Source organism: Oryctolagus cuniculus, chromosome 1, assembly GCF_051225735.1.
Source record: "Oryctolagus cuniculus isolate XC-2025 breed Fujian yellow rabbit chromosome 1, ASM5122573v1, whole genome shotgun sequence".
NCBI classification, from domain to species: domain Eukaryota; kingdom Metazoa; phylum Chordata; class Mammalia; order Lagomorpha; family Leporidae; genus Oryctolagus; species Oryctolagus cuniculus.
This window is the reverse complement of record NC_142867.1, coordinates 117,797,873-117,811,228: the sequence shown is the minus strand read 5'-3', so window position 1 is coordinate 117,811,228 and position 13,356 is coordinate 117,797,873. Positions and strand designations below refer to the sequence as shown.

The 13,356-nt window shown below is 39.9% G+C and overlaps 1 protein-coding gene across 3 annotated transcripts in view; it reads left to right on the top strand.

The window, feature by feature from the left end:
* The window catches only part of LOC100343776 (olfactory receptor 8B12), a 180,235-nt gene extending 167,397 nt beyond the window's left edge, over positions 1-12,838 (top strand). The window contains exons 1-4 of one of the 3 annotated variants that reach the window (XM_051818918.3): positions 6,691-6,832; positions 7,651-7,795; positions 9,030-9,103; positions 9,415-12,838. In XM_051818918.3, coding sequence (XP_051674878.2) covers positions 7,705-7,795; positions 9,030-9,103; positions 9,415-10,371 — 1,122 coding nt within the window. In that variant the 5' untranslated portion in view covers positions 6,691-6,832; positions 7,651-7,704 and the 3' untranslated portion in view covers positions 10,372-12,838. Of the gene's footprint in view, positions 1-1,402; positions 1,469-6,690; positions 6,833-7,650; positions 7,796-9,029; positions 9,104-9,414 lie in introns of those variants that run through there. The other 2 variants (XM_089314015.1, XM_089314019.1) reach the window with 2 other exon arrangements.
* The last annotated feature ends 518 nt before the right edge of the window (positions 12,839-13,356 follow it).

Below are 13,356 nucleotides of genomic sequence, written 5' to 3'. Positions count from 1 at the left end.
CTTGTGCTAAATGGCCTTTCCCATACAGCTCTCTCCCTCTCATTGTCTAGTCCAGCCTACACATTGTATTGGTGCTTCCTCTACTAGTTCTGGAATCCTGCACAATTGCTTGTGGTTTCCCTACATCCTATGCATACTTTGGAAAGATTTTCTGTTCTTGCTCCCTAACCAAATCATGAAGGTTTATTCCTTCCTGGTCATATCATGTACCTGAGGCCTAGGTGATAGGTGGTGGGGTTAGTTTTCTAAAAATGTCTCTCTTTCCCTCACACAAATTATGTAGAGTTGAGTGCCTTGTCTGTTCCCTGAGTCCAGGAGTGTTATTATAAGTAGAAAGTGCTGGTGAATTGTTCCAGGATACTAACTACCAGTTTTCTTCTTAAAGTTGCAGATGGTATGGGAAAACAGCTTCTAAAACAGCTTAGGTTTTGTTTATTTACCCAGAGATTGCATAGAATGACCTTGGCCCCCAGAAGCTAGGAAGGCCATGATCCCCACAGGCAGCCATCTGGGCTGAAGGGAAAATAGTCATTGAGAGGCTGCTCTCTTCACATTTTCTCGTTCTTTTCTGAGACAATTTGAAAAATAAATATTTCAGCAGTGAAGCAGTTCTGTGCTATATTTATGGAACTTAGGAAGCAAAAATCTAATGTGAAACTATATGCTTATGTGATATAAGCAATTATACGTTTTTTTCCAAGAGGAAAGCTTGTTCAGGCAAATTATTCCCTGTCTTTCTAAACGAGCCATGTTTCTCGGTCCAAAAGCAGATGATGGTTCTTTTATTCCCTAGGAGAGTAAAGGAAGGAAAGAGTCTTTTCTCTTTACCTATTTCTCTGTTCTCGTCCTGAGGTGAGAGGAGAGACTCGTCACTCTAGAAACGGGGAGACTGAACTGGAAATGACAGCCCTCTCTGAAGGGTTCCGTGTTTAGAACTGGCTACCCCTCTGGACCAGCACTTATACCCAGTTTTATGAAGGTCTGATATTGTTCAATGCTTCCTGGGCCTGGGTCCATTGGATTTATCTGGGGAATACAGTGAGGGAATGAGAAAGTCTCACCGTGGCTGAAGATCTAAACTGTTTTCCAGTCAACTTCTCCAGGACTAAAGCTAATCTTCTGCTATTTTGTGAGGATCCTGAGTCTTATTTCTCCATTTGTTCTCTAATAAGAGTGCAAAGAATAGGATGAGTGATTGCTGTCTTTTATAACCCCAACAGTCTCCTTTCTTCCCTTCCGTATACTCAGTAATTAAGCCTGTAGGGTTCCAGATTATTTATTTATTTACTTAGAGTCCCCAAATGTCTGCAACAGCCAGAGCTGGGCTAAGCTGAGAAAAGGATCTAGGAACTCCATCTGAGTCTCCTACATGGGTAGCAGGAACTCAAGTACTTGAGTCATCATCTGCTGTCTCCCAGGTGCATGAGCAGGGAGCGAGATTGAAAGCAGAGAGGAGACTTGGACCCAGGTACTCTAATGTGCTATGCAGCCATCCCAAGCTTCTGCTTAACCTGCTTCACTTCAATGTATACTTTACTTTTAGTTTTTACAAAGAAATATTTATTTATATATTTATTTAAAAGGGAGGGAGAGAGAACGAGGTGTATTCCATATACTGGCTCACTTTCCCAATGGCTACAACAGCTGAGGCTGCGTCAGGCTGAAGCAAGGAGCCAGGAACTCTATTCAGGTGTCACTTACGGATGTCAGGAACTCAAGGACTTGAATTATTATCATTTGCTTCCCAGACACATCAGCAGAGAGCTAGATTGAAAGCACAGTGGCCGAGACTCAAACCAGGACTCTGATATGGGATGTAGACATTCCAAATGGTGGCTTAACCAGTTGTGCCACAACACCAGTGCATCACTTTTAGCTCTTTTTTATTTTTTAAAGATTTTATTTTTTTCTTTGGGAGGTAGAGTTACAGACAGAGAGAGGGAGAGACAAAGAGGTTGATCTTCCATTCATTGGTTAACTCCCCAAAGGGCCAGAGCTGGGCTGATCCGAATCCGAGAGTCAGTAGCTTCTTCCAGGTCTCCCACGTAGGTAAAGGGCCCAAGCACCTGGGCTGTCTTCCTTGCTTTCCCAGGCCATAAACAGAGGGCTGGATCAGAAGAGGAGCAGCCGGAACATGAATTGGTGCCCATATGGGACGCTGGCGCCACAGGCAGAGGCTTTGTCTACCACACCACAGCGTGTCCACAATCACTTTTAGTTTTAAAAGAAGAGTCAGGGACCACTATGCACTGAGAAAAGATTGCAACATGATAGAGAATGTTATAAGACACTTTCTGTACCACATGTCTCTGTCACTCTAACATATGAAGGCATTCATGGAACAATGGAATTAAGATGTAATTTGGATTTTTTGTGGACTTTTTGAAGTCCCCTCATAGGCCATCAGCAACAGGGTGAATGAAGCCCATAGATAGGAATTTGACCTTGTGATCCAACGGCCACTCCAGGCTAAACCTCTGAGGTGGGGACCCTGTGGTGAAGCAGGAAGGCACCTGATAGCATGTCTCTGCAGTTATGTGTGCCAGGGAAAGGTTGTCGCTGAGTGTGGGCATGCAGAATCATCATGAAAGAATCCGAGGATAGGCCGAGTGAGGACATAACCACTTCAGGCAGCTGGCTCTGAGCAGAGGGCATCTGCATCTTCAGTCTTGGGGGTATCTGGGTTAGTATTTTTACTAGAAGCGGGAGGTGATCCTCTAAATAACTTGCCAGGCTTTGGGCCAGGACATTGGTAATTATAGGGAGGTTGCCCTGGATTGTGGATGGCATTTTAATTGGTGGTAGTGCCAGGCTGCTCTCCTTAGGTAGGTGGAGCTCTATGGGTTTTTACAACCCTCTCATTAATGAGGCGTGGTGGGAGGGGAAGTTCCACGAGGCCAGGCCACCCATTTAATTGGTGTTGAATTTAGTTTGAATTTGCTTAAATGCGTTGAAGACCTTCATTTGTTGTTAAGGGGTAGGATTGGAAATCCAGGATGTCTGGCCTAGCACAATAGTCTTTATCTCCATGACAGAAATAAGTCTCCTTCTTATTTCATTTCCCCAAACTACACACCATTTGGTATTCAGTTTTGCTTCTTGCCATATATAGTTTTCTAAAATGTTTCAACTGCATTATTAAAATTCCTTCTGAGTAAATGAACAACAGAAGTCACTGTGCGCTTACTCCCCATGTAGGACTTCTGTCCTTAATGAGTTGTACTATGAGAATAACTGCAAAACTTGTTCTCAAACTGTACTTCATATGTTGTGTGTGTGTGTGGGTGCAAACTGTTTAAGTCTGCACTTAGCATAAAGTTGGTCCTCTGTATATAAAGTTAAACTAAAAATGGACCATAATGAAGAATGGGATTGGAGAGGGAGTAGGAGGTGGGATGGGAGTTGGGGTGGGAGGGTGGGTATGAGGGAAAGAACCACTCTATTCCTAAAGTTGTACCTATGAAAAATGCATTCATTAAATAAAAACTTAAAAAAAATTCCCTCTGATATCCCTAAAGTCCTCTAAAAAAGTTAGGACATAAAAGAAATGATGGAGTAGTAGAAAGATGACTCTGAAAACTGAACATAAAAGATTACCATAGGAGTAATAGATATGCTGATGGATTGCTTTTTAAATGTTGTAAAATGAGAAAATGAAAATATTTTGGAGCTTTGTGACTCCAAGTATTAAACTTCAGCCTACTGCTTAGGTTGGAGATAAGAACCTATTTGTAAGTTGTTAAAGAGGTATGGATAATGGCTAATAGTTTATGTTTGTCTTTTCTGTTTACCAGGCAAATTGGCACCAACCAGCCGATTTTTGTCTCTGCAGGTATGATTCCAAAGCTCTGAATCAACACACTTACAACAGTTGTTCCCCTCTATAGGGACTTCATCTTAGATTGTCACCAATGAAACCTTTAGGAATTGAACAGTCACTGTGTGCTAGTCACTTTTTATGCTCAACTCATTGACCACTGCGGTGATCTCTTCAACTACTAAACAAGAAGTGGAGTCAGTCCCTAGTCCCTATTTTATTGTATTTTTGATTGGATCCCATTTGTTACCACTTGCATTGGTCCAGATTGTCTGAGAAACAGATGACAGGACTAGATTAGATATGTAACCTGCCAGGAAAAATGAGAGGCAGCTAGAAGAAGTTGGGAGAGTCATCCACTTGACAAGGCTAAGGGTAAGGTTGACAGAATTCCCGAGTTGAATTCCGCAGGGGGAGTCTTGTATCAGGCAGGAACAGGCTTGCTTTAATATCTTTGTCCCTTTTAATCATTACCTGAGAGCAATCTGTGAGGTGCACATCTCAGTGCAAAGGTGGCGTGGACTGATATTATAGTACGGCAACAGGACTGACCACGCATCACACATTTTGAAGCAGTGTATCTGACAAGTGCATTTTCAAGACCACTATGAAGAGCTTAAAGATAAAGTACTAATATTTAGCTAATTAAACAAGCTTCTTAAAAGACAATTCACAGTTTAAAGCAAAAATTCAAATCATATATTATTGGGTTTATAAAATGTAAAATAAAATATATAGCAACAAAAGCATATTCCTTTATGGTTTTTTATGTCAAGCATAAAATATTAAAATGCTATTTCAACGTACATTGTGATAGGAAAAATTTTCATATGGTTAATGCTATTAGCAACTATTGAAAAAATGAGATATAACTAATAAGCCAACAGAAGAGCTAAAAGAGTATACTAAAAAGAACTCACATAATTCAAATGAAGGCAAGAAAAGAAAGGGAAAATAGTAACAACAAGAGACCAGATGGGATGAGTAGAAAACAAATAGTGAGATTGTAGGCTCAACTCAATAATTACATTGAACATAAATAGTCCAAACATGCCAATTAAGAGACAGAAAAAGTTACACTGGATAAAGAAAATGCAAAACTCAACTACATGTCATTTAAATAAATCACAGTTTAAATATAAAGACATGTTTTCTTTCAAAATAGGAAGAAGCGGCGGGCATTGCGGTGCAGTGCATTAAGATGCCCCTAGGAAAGCCTGCGTTTCATATCAGAGTGCTGGTTTGAGCCCAGCCAATTCTGCCTCTGATCCAGCCCTGCTTCCCAGGGTCACTAGCAGAGAGCTGGTACTTGAGCTCCTGCTACCCATATGGAAGACTCCGTTGGAGGGCCTGGCTTCCTGGCTTTGGCCTGACCCAGCTTTAGCTGTTATGGCCCTTTGGAAAATAGAACAAGTGGATGGAAGATTCTCACTTTCTTTATCTATCGCCCCTTCTTTCTCTCATTCTCTCTTTCCATGTCACTCTGCCTTTCAGATAAATAAATAAATGAATAAATAAATCTTTTAAAGAAAGATGGAGATGATATACTTTACATGAATCAGTCATAAGAAATCTAGAAATAGCTAAATTAATTCCTGACAGTAAATTTCAGGAGTTGGAATAATAACAAAGATCATTAGAGCAATTTTTAAAAAGATTGTTTATTTATTTGAAAGGCAAAGCCACAGAGAGTCAGAGGCAGAAAGAGAGAGACAGAGAGGGAGAAAGAGAGAGAATCTTTCATCCAAATGGCTGCAATGGCTGGAGCTGGGCTGATCTGAGGCCAGGAGCCAGGAGCTTCTTTCGGGTCTCCCACATGGGGTCAGAGGCCCAAGCACTTGGGCCATCTTCTACTACTTTCTCAGGCTATAACAGAGAGCTGGATATGAAGTGGAGCAGCTGGGACTCAAACCATTGCCCATATGGGATGCTGATCTGTGATTTCTTTAAAATTTAATGTGTATGGGTGAAATGTCATTTTTCCATTCAATTGTTGTTTATAGCCATTGTTTATATTTCCACTAAACTATTTTTTTTCTTTTTACTTGTTAAACTTCCTATTTGGTGAAGTAGTACGCCTTTTTTTACTATAATGTAAATTTAAAATACGTTATCCCAGAAACAAACAAAAAATAAAAAGAGAAAAAAGGGAGAAGCATGGAGGGTTGGCGAGAAAGGTAGGGGAGGGAGGAAAGGAATGTCATTATGTTCTTAGAATTGTATCTACAAATCACATTGAATCTGTTAAAAATTAATTAACAATTAGAATGAAAAATAAAAAAAATGTGTACTTACTGAAGTAAATCTTATACCTTACACACATCTGCAACTATGGTATTGCTATCCCTGATTTTCCTGGAGGGACACTCTGTCTCAGTGATGCTAAATAATTTCTTGAGTTCATATAGCTAATGAATTGTATTGTTGGAATTTGATTTTTGTTGGTTTGTCTCCAGATCTTGTTCCCAGCTGCTGCACTTGGCATTTCTGACATTTAAGCCAAGTCTCCTTCTCTTCTTTAATGATTGTACCTTTGGAAAACATCAGCCCTTACTCCTTGATGGTTCTGTCAGTAAATATTCTAGCTCAGGACAACTCATCATCTTACATTTAGCTGATTCCCCAGTTTGTATTTTGGTCCTTTTTCTTCAAAGCTCTAGTAATCTGTTAGCATCTTCTTATTTATTTTCTTTTGCATCACACAGACTTATCCTTTCTATTCCTTGTTCTTTTCATTTCTGGCATCCTACCCATAGTTCTCTGAACCCAGAGTTTTAGTCATATTAGAATTGTGCTTCTTTCTTCTCTGTCCTCCAACAAACTATAGATGTATCTAAACATTTTTTTAAATGGCATTTTATTTTTAAAGGCAGAGAGACAGAGATTTTTCCATCTACGAGTTCACTTTCCAAGTGCCTACAACAGCAAGGGCTGGACCAGAGCAAAGCCTGAAGAATGGAACCCGATCCAGGTGTCCCATGCATGTGGCAGGGAGCAAGTAGTTTTTCACTAAAGGTTTGTTTATTTATTTATTTGAAAGGTAGACACACACACACACACACACACACACACACACACAGAGCGAGAGAGAGAGAGAGGGAGAGAAAGAGAAAGAGAAAGAGAAAGAGATCTTTCATCTACTATTTTAGTCCCCAGATGGCTGTAACAGGAAAACTGAGCTGATCCGAAGCCAGGAGCCAGGAGCCAGGAGCCAGGTCTCTCACATGAGTACAGGCATCCTAGACTTGGGCCATCCTCTGCTACTTTCTCATGCACATTAGCAGGAAGCTGGATCAGAAGTGGAGCTGCTGGGACTCAAACCAGCACCTATTATGGGATGCTGGTGCTGCCTGCCAGGGCTTTAACCTACTGCACCACAGCGCTGGCCCCTACCTAACATTTTAATATGACAAATATGTCTATTGAAAACCAATTTGTATAGTGCAGACCACATAACATCTGATTGATTAAATTAATTTTATGCCAATTTTTAGAACCTAAGTGACAACTTTTCTCTCTGGGAGGCTCTCTTCTTTTTTAAACTGAAACTTTTAGATTTCTCTTGTGTAGAATGCAACGTATTGTTTTCAACACTTCTTGAATGCTGTCTTATGACTAATCAGGTACTTGAGGGTCAGTGCTGTGCTGTATGTACATTTTGTACCTATGTGTATGACAGGAGTATGTTCTAACCCATGTCTCATGTATATTTTAACATTAGCACTAAATAGAACAAGGAAGCCATTATACAGAGATTCAAGTTTTGGGAAAAGACAGTTCTACCTCAAAAATAACTTAATCAAGAATATTTGTTTCATTGCTTCTCTCTTTAGAGAAGCCTTGTTTCATTTGAAATAAAACCCTGATGCATTGGAAATGAAGTTCCCATGGAAACCATCTCTGAAGTGACAAAAACTGCAGAGCTTTCCCTGGCGTTGCATTGTGCATACAAGAACGCTCTGAAGACCTCAGAGAAAGGTGAACATTTAATGAACCCCCAAGGCCCTCGTCGACTTTGAGTTTCAGGGCGTGCTTTCCTTCTGGGATTTCTTTTCATTTTTCGATAGTAGATTTTTTTCCCCCATTTGTAACTTTTTGTGCAGTGGGATTGAGAATAGGGATTTGGGATTCATTAGAAACACTGTGGGATGTGGACAGTTCTAAGCGTAAGTTGATCGATGGAACAGCATCATTGCTGAGACTGAGCTGAGGGTGGAGAGTGGACTCTTGATTATCTGACAAGTTGGCATTTAGAGCTTGACAAGATCTGGTATTAATTATGTGGTATTAATTAATACTTGCATCAGCGTATAGTAGGGGGAAATCAAGGAGATGTCTTTATTTTCATGGCTGGAGTCACTCAAATAATTCTTGGATTGAGTGAAGTAGTGAATCTCTCTCTGAAATCTGATGCCTCCTAATTTGACTTTTCATAGATCTAACACTTGATGCTGCCTTTAAAATAGCTTATTTTTTAATCTCTGAAGAGTCTCCTGAGATCCTCGTTGGTAAAAACGCTGTTCAGAGACTCCATTATCACACTCCGAGAGGGGTGGTGGAGCCAGTGATGAAGCCCCTGAATAATGGACATGCACACACAAGGGTTTCAGTCCAGGTTGTGAATCTTTCAGTTGTGTGTGCTCTTCATGTTTAGAGTGAAGATTTAAAGATATAATTTATGAAGTTATTGTGAATGATAAATTTGGCAAAGTAATTTGTCCAGTGTTGTTGGATTCTTGATATCCATTTGAGGGTGCTGGGTTAGATTCAGTATTTGATACGCAGTTAGTATACAATACGAGATAGCAAGAATTATTTTTCCCTACAGTGGTTTGCTCTTAATTATGCTTACAAAGATATAACAAAATAACAAGTCATTAAAAGCCACGAGAAGCATATTCAAGAGTGTATACAAACACAAACACTTCTTCCTTGGGGAAAGTGGGCTGTGGGTAATGGTCCTGTGGGAGCCTCTGTAAATAGTGCACCATCTCTAATTTATAAAGAACTCTTCAATCTCCTGTTTTCTGTGGTGTCATCAAAGCTTGCTGTCCCATCCCTGGAAGATGGACAGGAAACTCTAGGCCAAGCTACAATCAAAGGTCATATCCTCCAGTTCAGCAAAATATCCTCAGATAACCTAGAGGCTTTGATCCTGCAGGCAGAAGCAGAGGGGTCTGAACCATAAGCTGTCACCTTTTTTTTTCCCCAGGGCCATTTGCATCTCCAGGAAAGAAATGGATGGAAGCCAGTAGAAGACAGCACTGCGGCTGCAAACTGAAGAGGGTGAGTGACTGCCTGACCTACCGTGTCCTGCAGGGGAATATTGAAAAGTTCAAAGCACAGGAGCCAGATTAACTGAGTTCACCTGCTGTGGTAACTCAGAAGCGACAGACCCTTATGCAAGTTGCCTGGGCCCAGTGTCCTCATCAGTAGAACCGGGTAGTTATAATGCCACACGGCGTTTAGAACAATGCCTTTCTCACAGTTAGTGCTAAGTGAGTGCTTCCCTTTTCTGCTTCCTTGTCCCTCCACTTCACTTCCATGGTGGGTAGCCTTCTGTATTTCTCTCAGTGACTCTTCTTTTCCCTTCATAGTTTCACCTGGAGGAAATGATGGCAGAGAACTCCTCCGTGACCCAGTTCATCCTCGCAGGCTTAACCGATCAGCAGGCGCTCCAGGTCCCCCTCTTCTTCCTGTTTCTAGGTTTCTATGTGGTCACCGTGGTGGGGAACCTGGGATTGATAATGCTGATTAGGCTGAACTCTCACCTGCATATTCCCATGTACTTCTTCCTTTTCAATTTGTCCTTCATAGATTTTAGTTACTCCACTACCCTCACCCCTAAAATGCTGATGGGTTTTGTGTCTAAGAAAAACATCATTTCCTATGCAGGATGTATGACTCAGTTCTTTTTCTTCTGTTTCTTTGTCTTTTCTGAATCCTATATCCTGTCAGCAATGGCATATGACCGTTATGTTGCCATCTGTAAACCATTGTTGTACACAGTCATTATGTCTCCCCACGTCTGTTTGCTTCTTTTGTTGGGTGTCTATGGGATGGGTGTTTTTGGAGCTGTGGCCCATATGGGAAACTTAATGTTTATGACCTTTTGTGCAGACAACATCATTAATCACTACATGTGTGATATCATTCCCCTCCTTGAGCTGTCCTGCAATAGCTCTGCTATAAATTTGCTGCTGGTGTTTATTATTGTGACCATTGGCATTGGGGTGCCTATTGTTACCATATTCATCTCTTATGGCTTCATTCTTTCCAGCATCCTGCGTATTAGCTCCACCGAAGGCAGATCCAAAGCCTTCAGTACCTGCAGTTCCCACATAATGGTGGTATCTCTTTTCTTTGGATCAGGAGCTTTTATGTACCTTAAGCCACCTTCTATTTTGCCCTTGGATCAGGGAAAAGTGTCCTCTGTTTTCTATACTGCAGTGGTGCCTATGTTGAACCCATTAATCTATAGCTTGAGGAATAAGGATGTAAAAATTGCCCTAATGAAAACCTTGAATCGAAAATTTTTCCTTGAAGGTGTTTGAAAGCCAGTCCAAACTTCATGGGTCAGAGTGTTTCTGTTATGTATGATTATCCATGAATGAGACAAAATTCAGTGCCTCCTTCCCTTATACTTAGAGGAAGTTTTTACCTCTTGTTCTAAAGCACACTATTCCAACAATTTGTTTTATGAAAAATGTTTGTACAATTATAGAGTTTTGAATCTCAAATAAGCCTAGGAAATCATTTAACACAGCTCCCTATGCTGTGAGTACAGCAGCACAGGAGACTACTAAATATTTTGTAGGTGACTTATAAAAACACATGCATCTGCTGCCGGAGCTGACAGTGGAAGCCAGGTGACTGAATTTTAATCCAATTTATTTTACTTCCCTTTAGCCATGCTTCCTTGTTTCATCTTTTATCTGGTCAAGTTCAGTGTTTGTTATCGCTGTTGTATTTGGCATTGAAATAAGTCTAATTCTGTTTATAGTGATACCATCGATTATTCATGTGTTAATTTTTGGAATATAATTTTTCTAAGTGTTTGAGGTGAAACTATGGTTAATTTGGTCTTGACAATGAGATAAATTTTTTTTTTTTTAAAATGTGGGCTTTGTGAATAGGAGCTATGTTAGCTTCCACATAGAACCAAGCATGTGTGTTTCTTGTAATGGTGTTCAGAGCCCAAGGGACCCAGGCTAATTTAGAGCTTCTAAAGGAGAAATACACAGATGTAAGGAAGCTGAAGATTTTGAATGCAAGCTTCATTCATTATTTCCAGACTAATGAAGATAGAACATGGAGAATCACCTACTCTGAAAAATGTGACTTCGTAATAGATGTCTTTGGGTTTGTGAACCACTAAAGACATAGCAACCAATGAGTTATTAGGGGAGACAATTGACATTTGCATTTTAAGGTATTGCGTATATCTGCGATCTTCAAAAAGTACTGCTTAAAGTAAAGGAATGGTGTATCAGGAAAAGTAACATATTTACAGCATTGGGTAAATGGAGGTATAGCTTTATATAAAGAATCAGAAGAATAATTTTGGGGTCTGAACACATTATTCATGGTAACATCTTGCAGAAACAATAGCATGTGAAGTGTTTGGAGGACAACTGGACTTGAGGACTTTTCTTATGAAATTTCTATTAAAAAAGGAGTTTGGAAAATTGTTTCCTTTGGAATTATTCTGTTCAATCAGAATGTAATAAAAGGAAGAGAAATGTAGGGGATGAGTATTCTTTCAAAAATACAGTAGAGGAGAAGATCAGTAAATTCAGGATGCTTGTGTGGTCATGAATCAGTACAACATAGGTGAGTGGAAAAACATCTCTTGGGGCCAGCACTGTGGTGTAGCAGCTAAAGCCGCTACCTGTAGTGCCAGCATTCCATATGGGCACCGGTTTGAATCCTGGCTGCTCCACTTCCAATCCAGCTCTTTGCTATGGCCTGGGAAAGCAGCAGAAGATGGCCCAAGTCCTTGGTCTCCTGCGCATGTGTGGGAGACCCAGAAGAAGCTCCTGGTTTCTGGCTTTGGATTGGCACAGCTCTGGCCATTGCAGCCAATAGGGGAGTGAACTAGCAGATGGAAGACCTCTCTCTTTCTCTGTCTCTCTTTCTCTCTTTCTCTGCTTCTCCTTCTCTCTCTTTGTAACTCTTTCAAATAAATAAATAAATAAATAAATAACTCATCCCTTTTTAAGTTGAAGCATAAATTTATACATCAAAGTGCACAAATGTTAAATGTTCAATAATTTTCTTCATATCTGTAAGAGTTTGATTACATACAACTACCTATAGCAAAGTATTAGTGATTTTCATCATTTCAGAATATTATTGTCTGTTCTTTCCCATTAATTACTCCTATGTTTTCTTTTCCTAGAAATATATACTATCCTTATTTAAATAAAAGATTTATTTTTTTTATTTGAAAGAGTTGCACAGAGAGAGAAAGAGAGGCAGAGAGAGAGAGAGAGAGAGAGAAAGGTCTTCCATCCACTGGTTCACTCCCCAGTTGGCTGCAACAACCAGAATTGCGCTGATCCGAGCCAGGAGCCAGGAACTTCTGCTATGCGGGTGCAGGGGCCCCAGGACCTGGGCCATCTTCCACTACTTTTCCAGGCCGCAGCAGAGAGCTGGATCAGAAATAGAGCAGCTGGGACTTGAACTGGCGTCCTTATGGGATGCCAGTACTGTAGGCGGTGGCTTTACCCACTATGCCACAGCGCTGGCCCCTATACTATTCTAACCTTTAGAGGCACAGATCTATTTTGCCCATTTTGAACTTGATATAATTGTTAAATAACATATTTACTCCTTTATGTCTGACTTCTTCAACTCAGTGTATAGTGTCCTGTGAGAGTCATTGGTAATGCTTTTCTTGGTTATTATTGCTTAGTATTTCATTGTATGAATATAGAACAGTTGTCTGGTCATTTATTCTCCTAATGGACATTTGGCTTGTTTTTGTTTTGCATATTATTAATAAAGCTGCTAGAAATATTCTTGTATTTTGTTTTAAATTTATTTCTCTTGGGTGTTTACTTGATTTATTGGGTCACAGGTAGGCAAATATTTATGCTTCTAAATACTACCAACTTGTCTTCTAAAACATTTACACTGACTTGCACTCTTCCTGATAATTTCCAGGTAAGGAAGATCTTCATCCATGTGAACACTTGTTATTTTCAATATTTTTCATTTTGGTCACTGTGTTTAGTGTGTAGTACAGTGCTACTTTAGTCTTTCTTTGGTATTCCCCTGATAAACAATGATATTGGTCACTTCTTTTATGTTCATTAGATATTTGGATATCACACTCTATAAAGTGACTAAGTCTTTTGTGCACTTAAAATAGTCTTTTTAGTCTTTCTATTAGTTTGAGTTTTTTTAAAAGTATATTCTGAATATGAATCCTTTTTCAGACATATACATTGAAGTTATCTTTGCTCAGTTTGTGACTTGTCTATTGGCATAACTGTTTCTAACAATGTCTTTTGGTAACAGATATTTTAATTGTT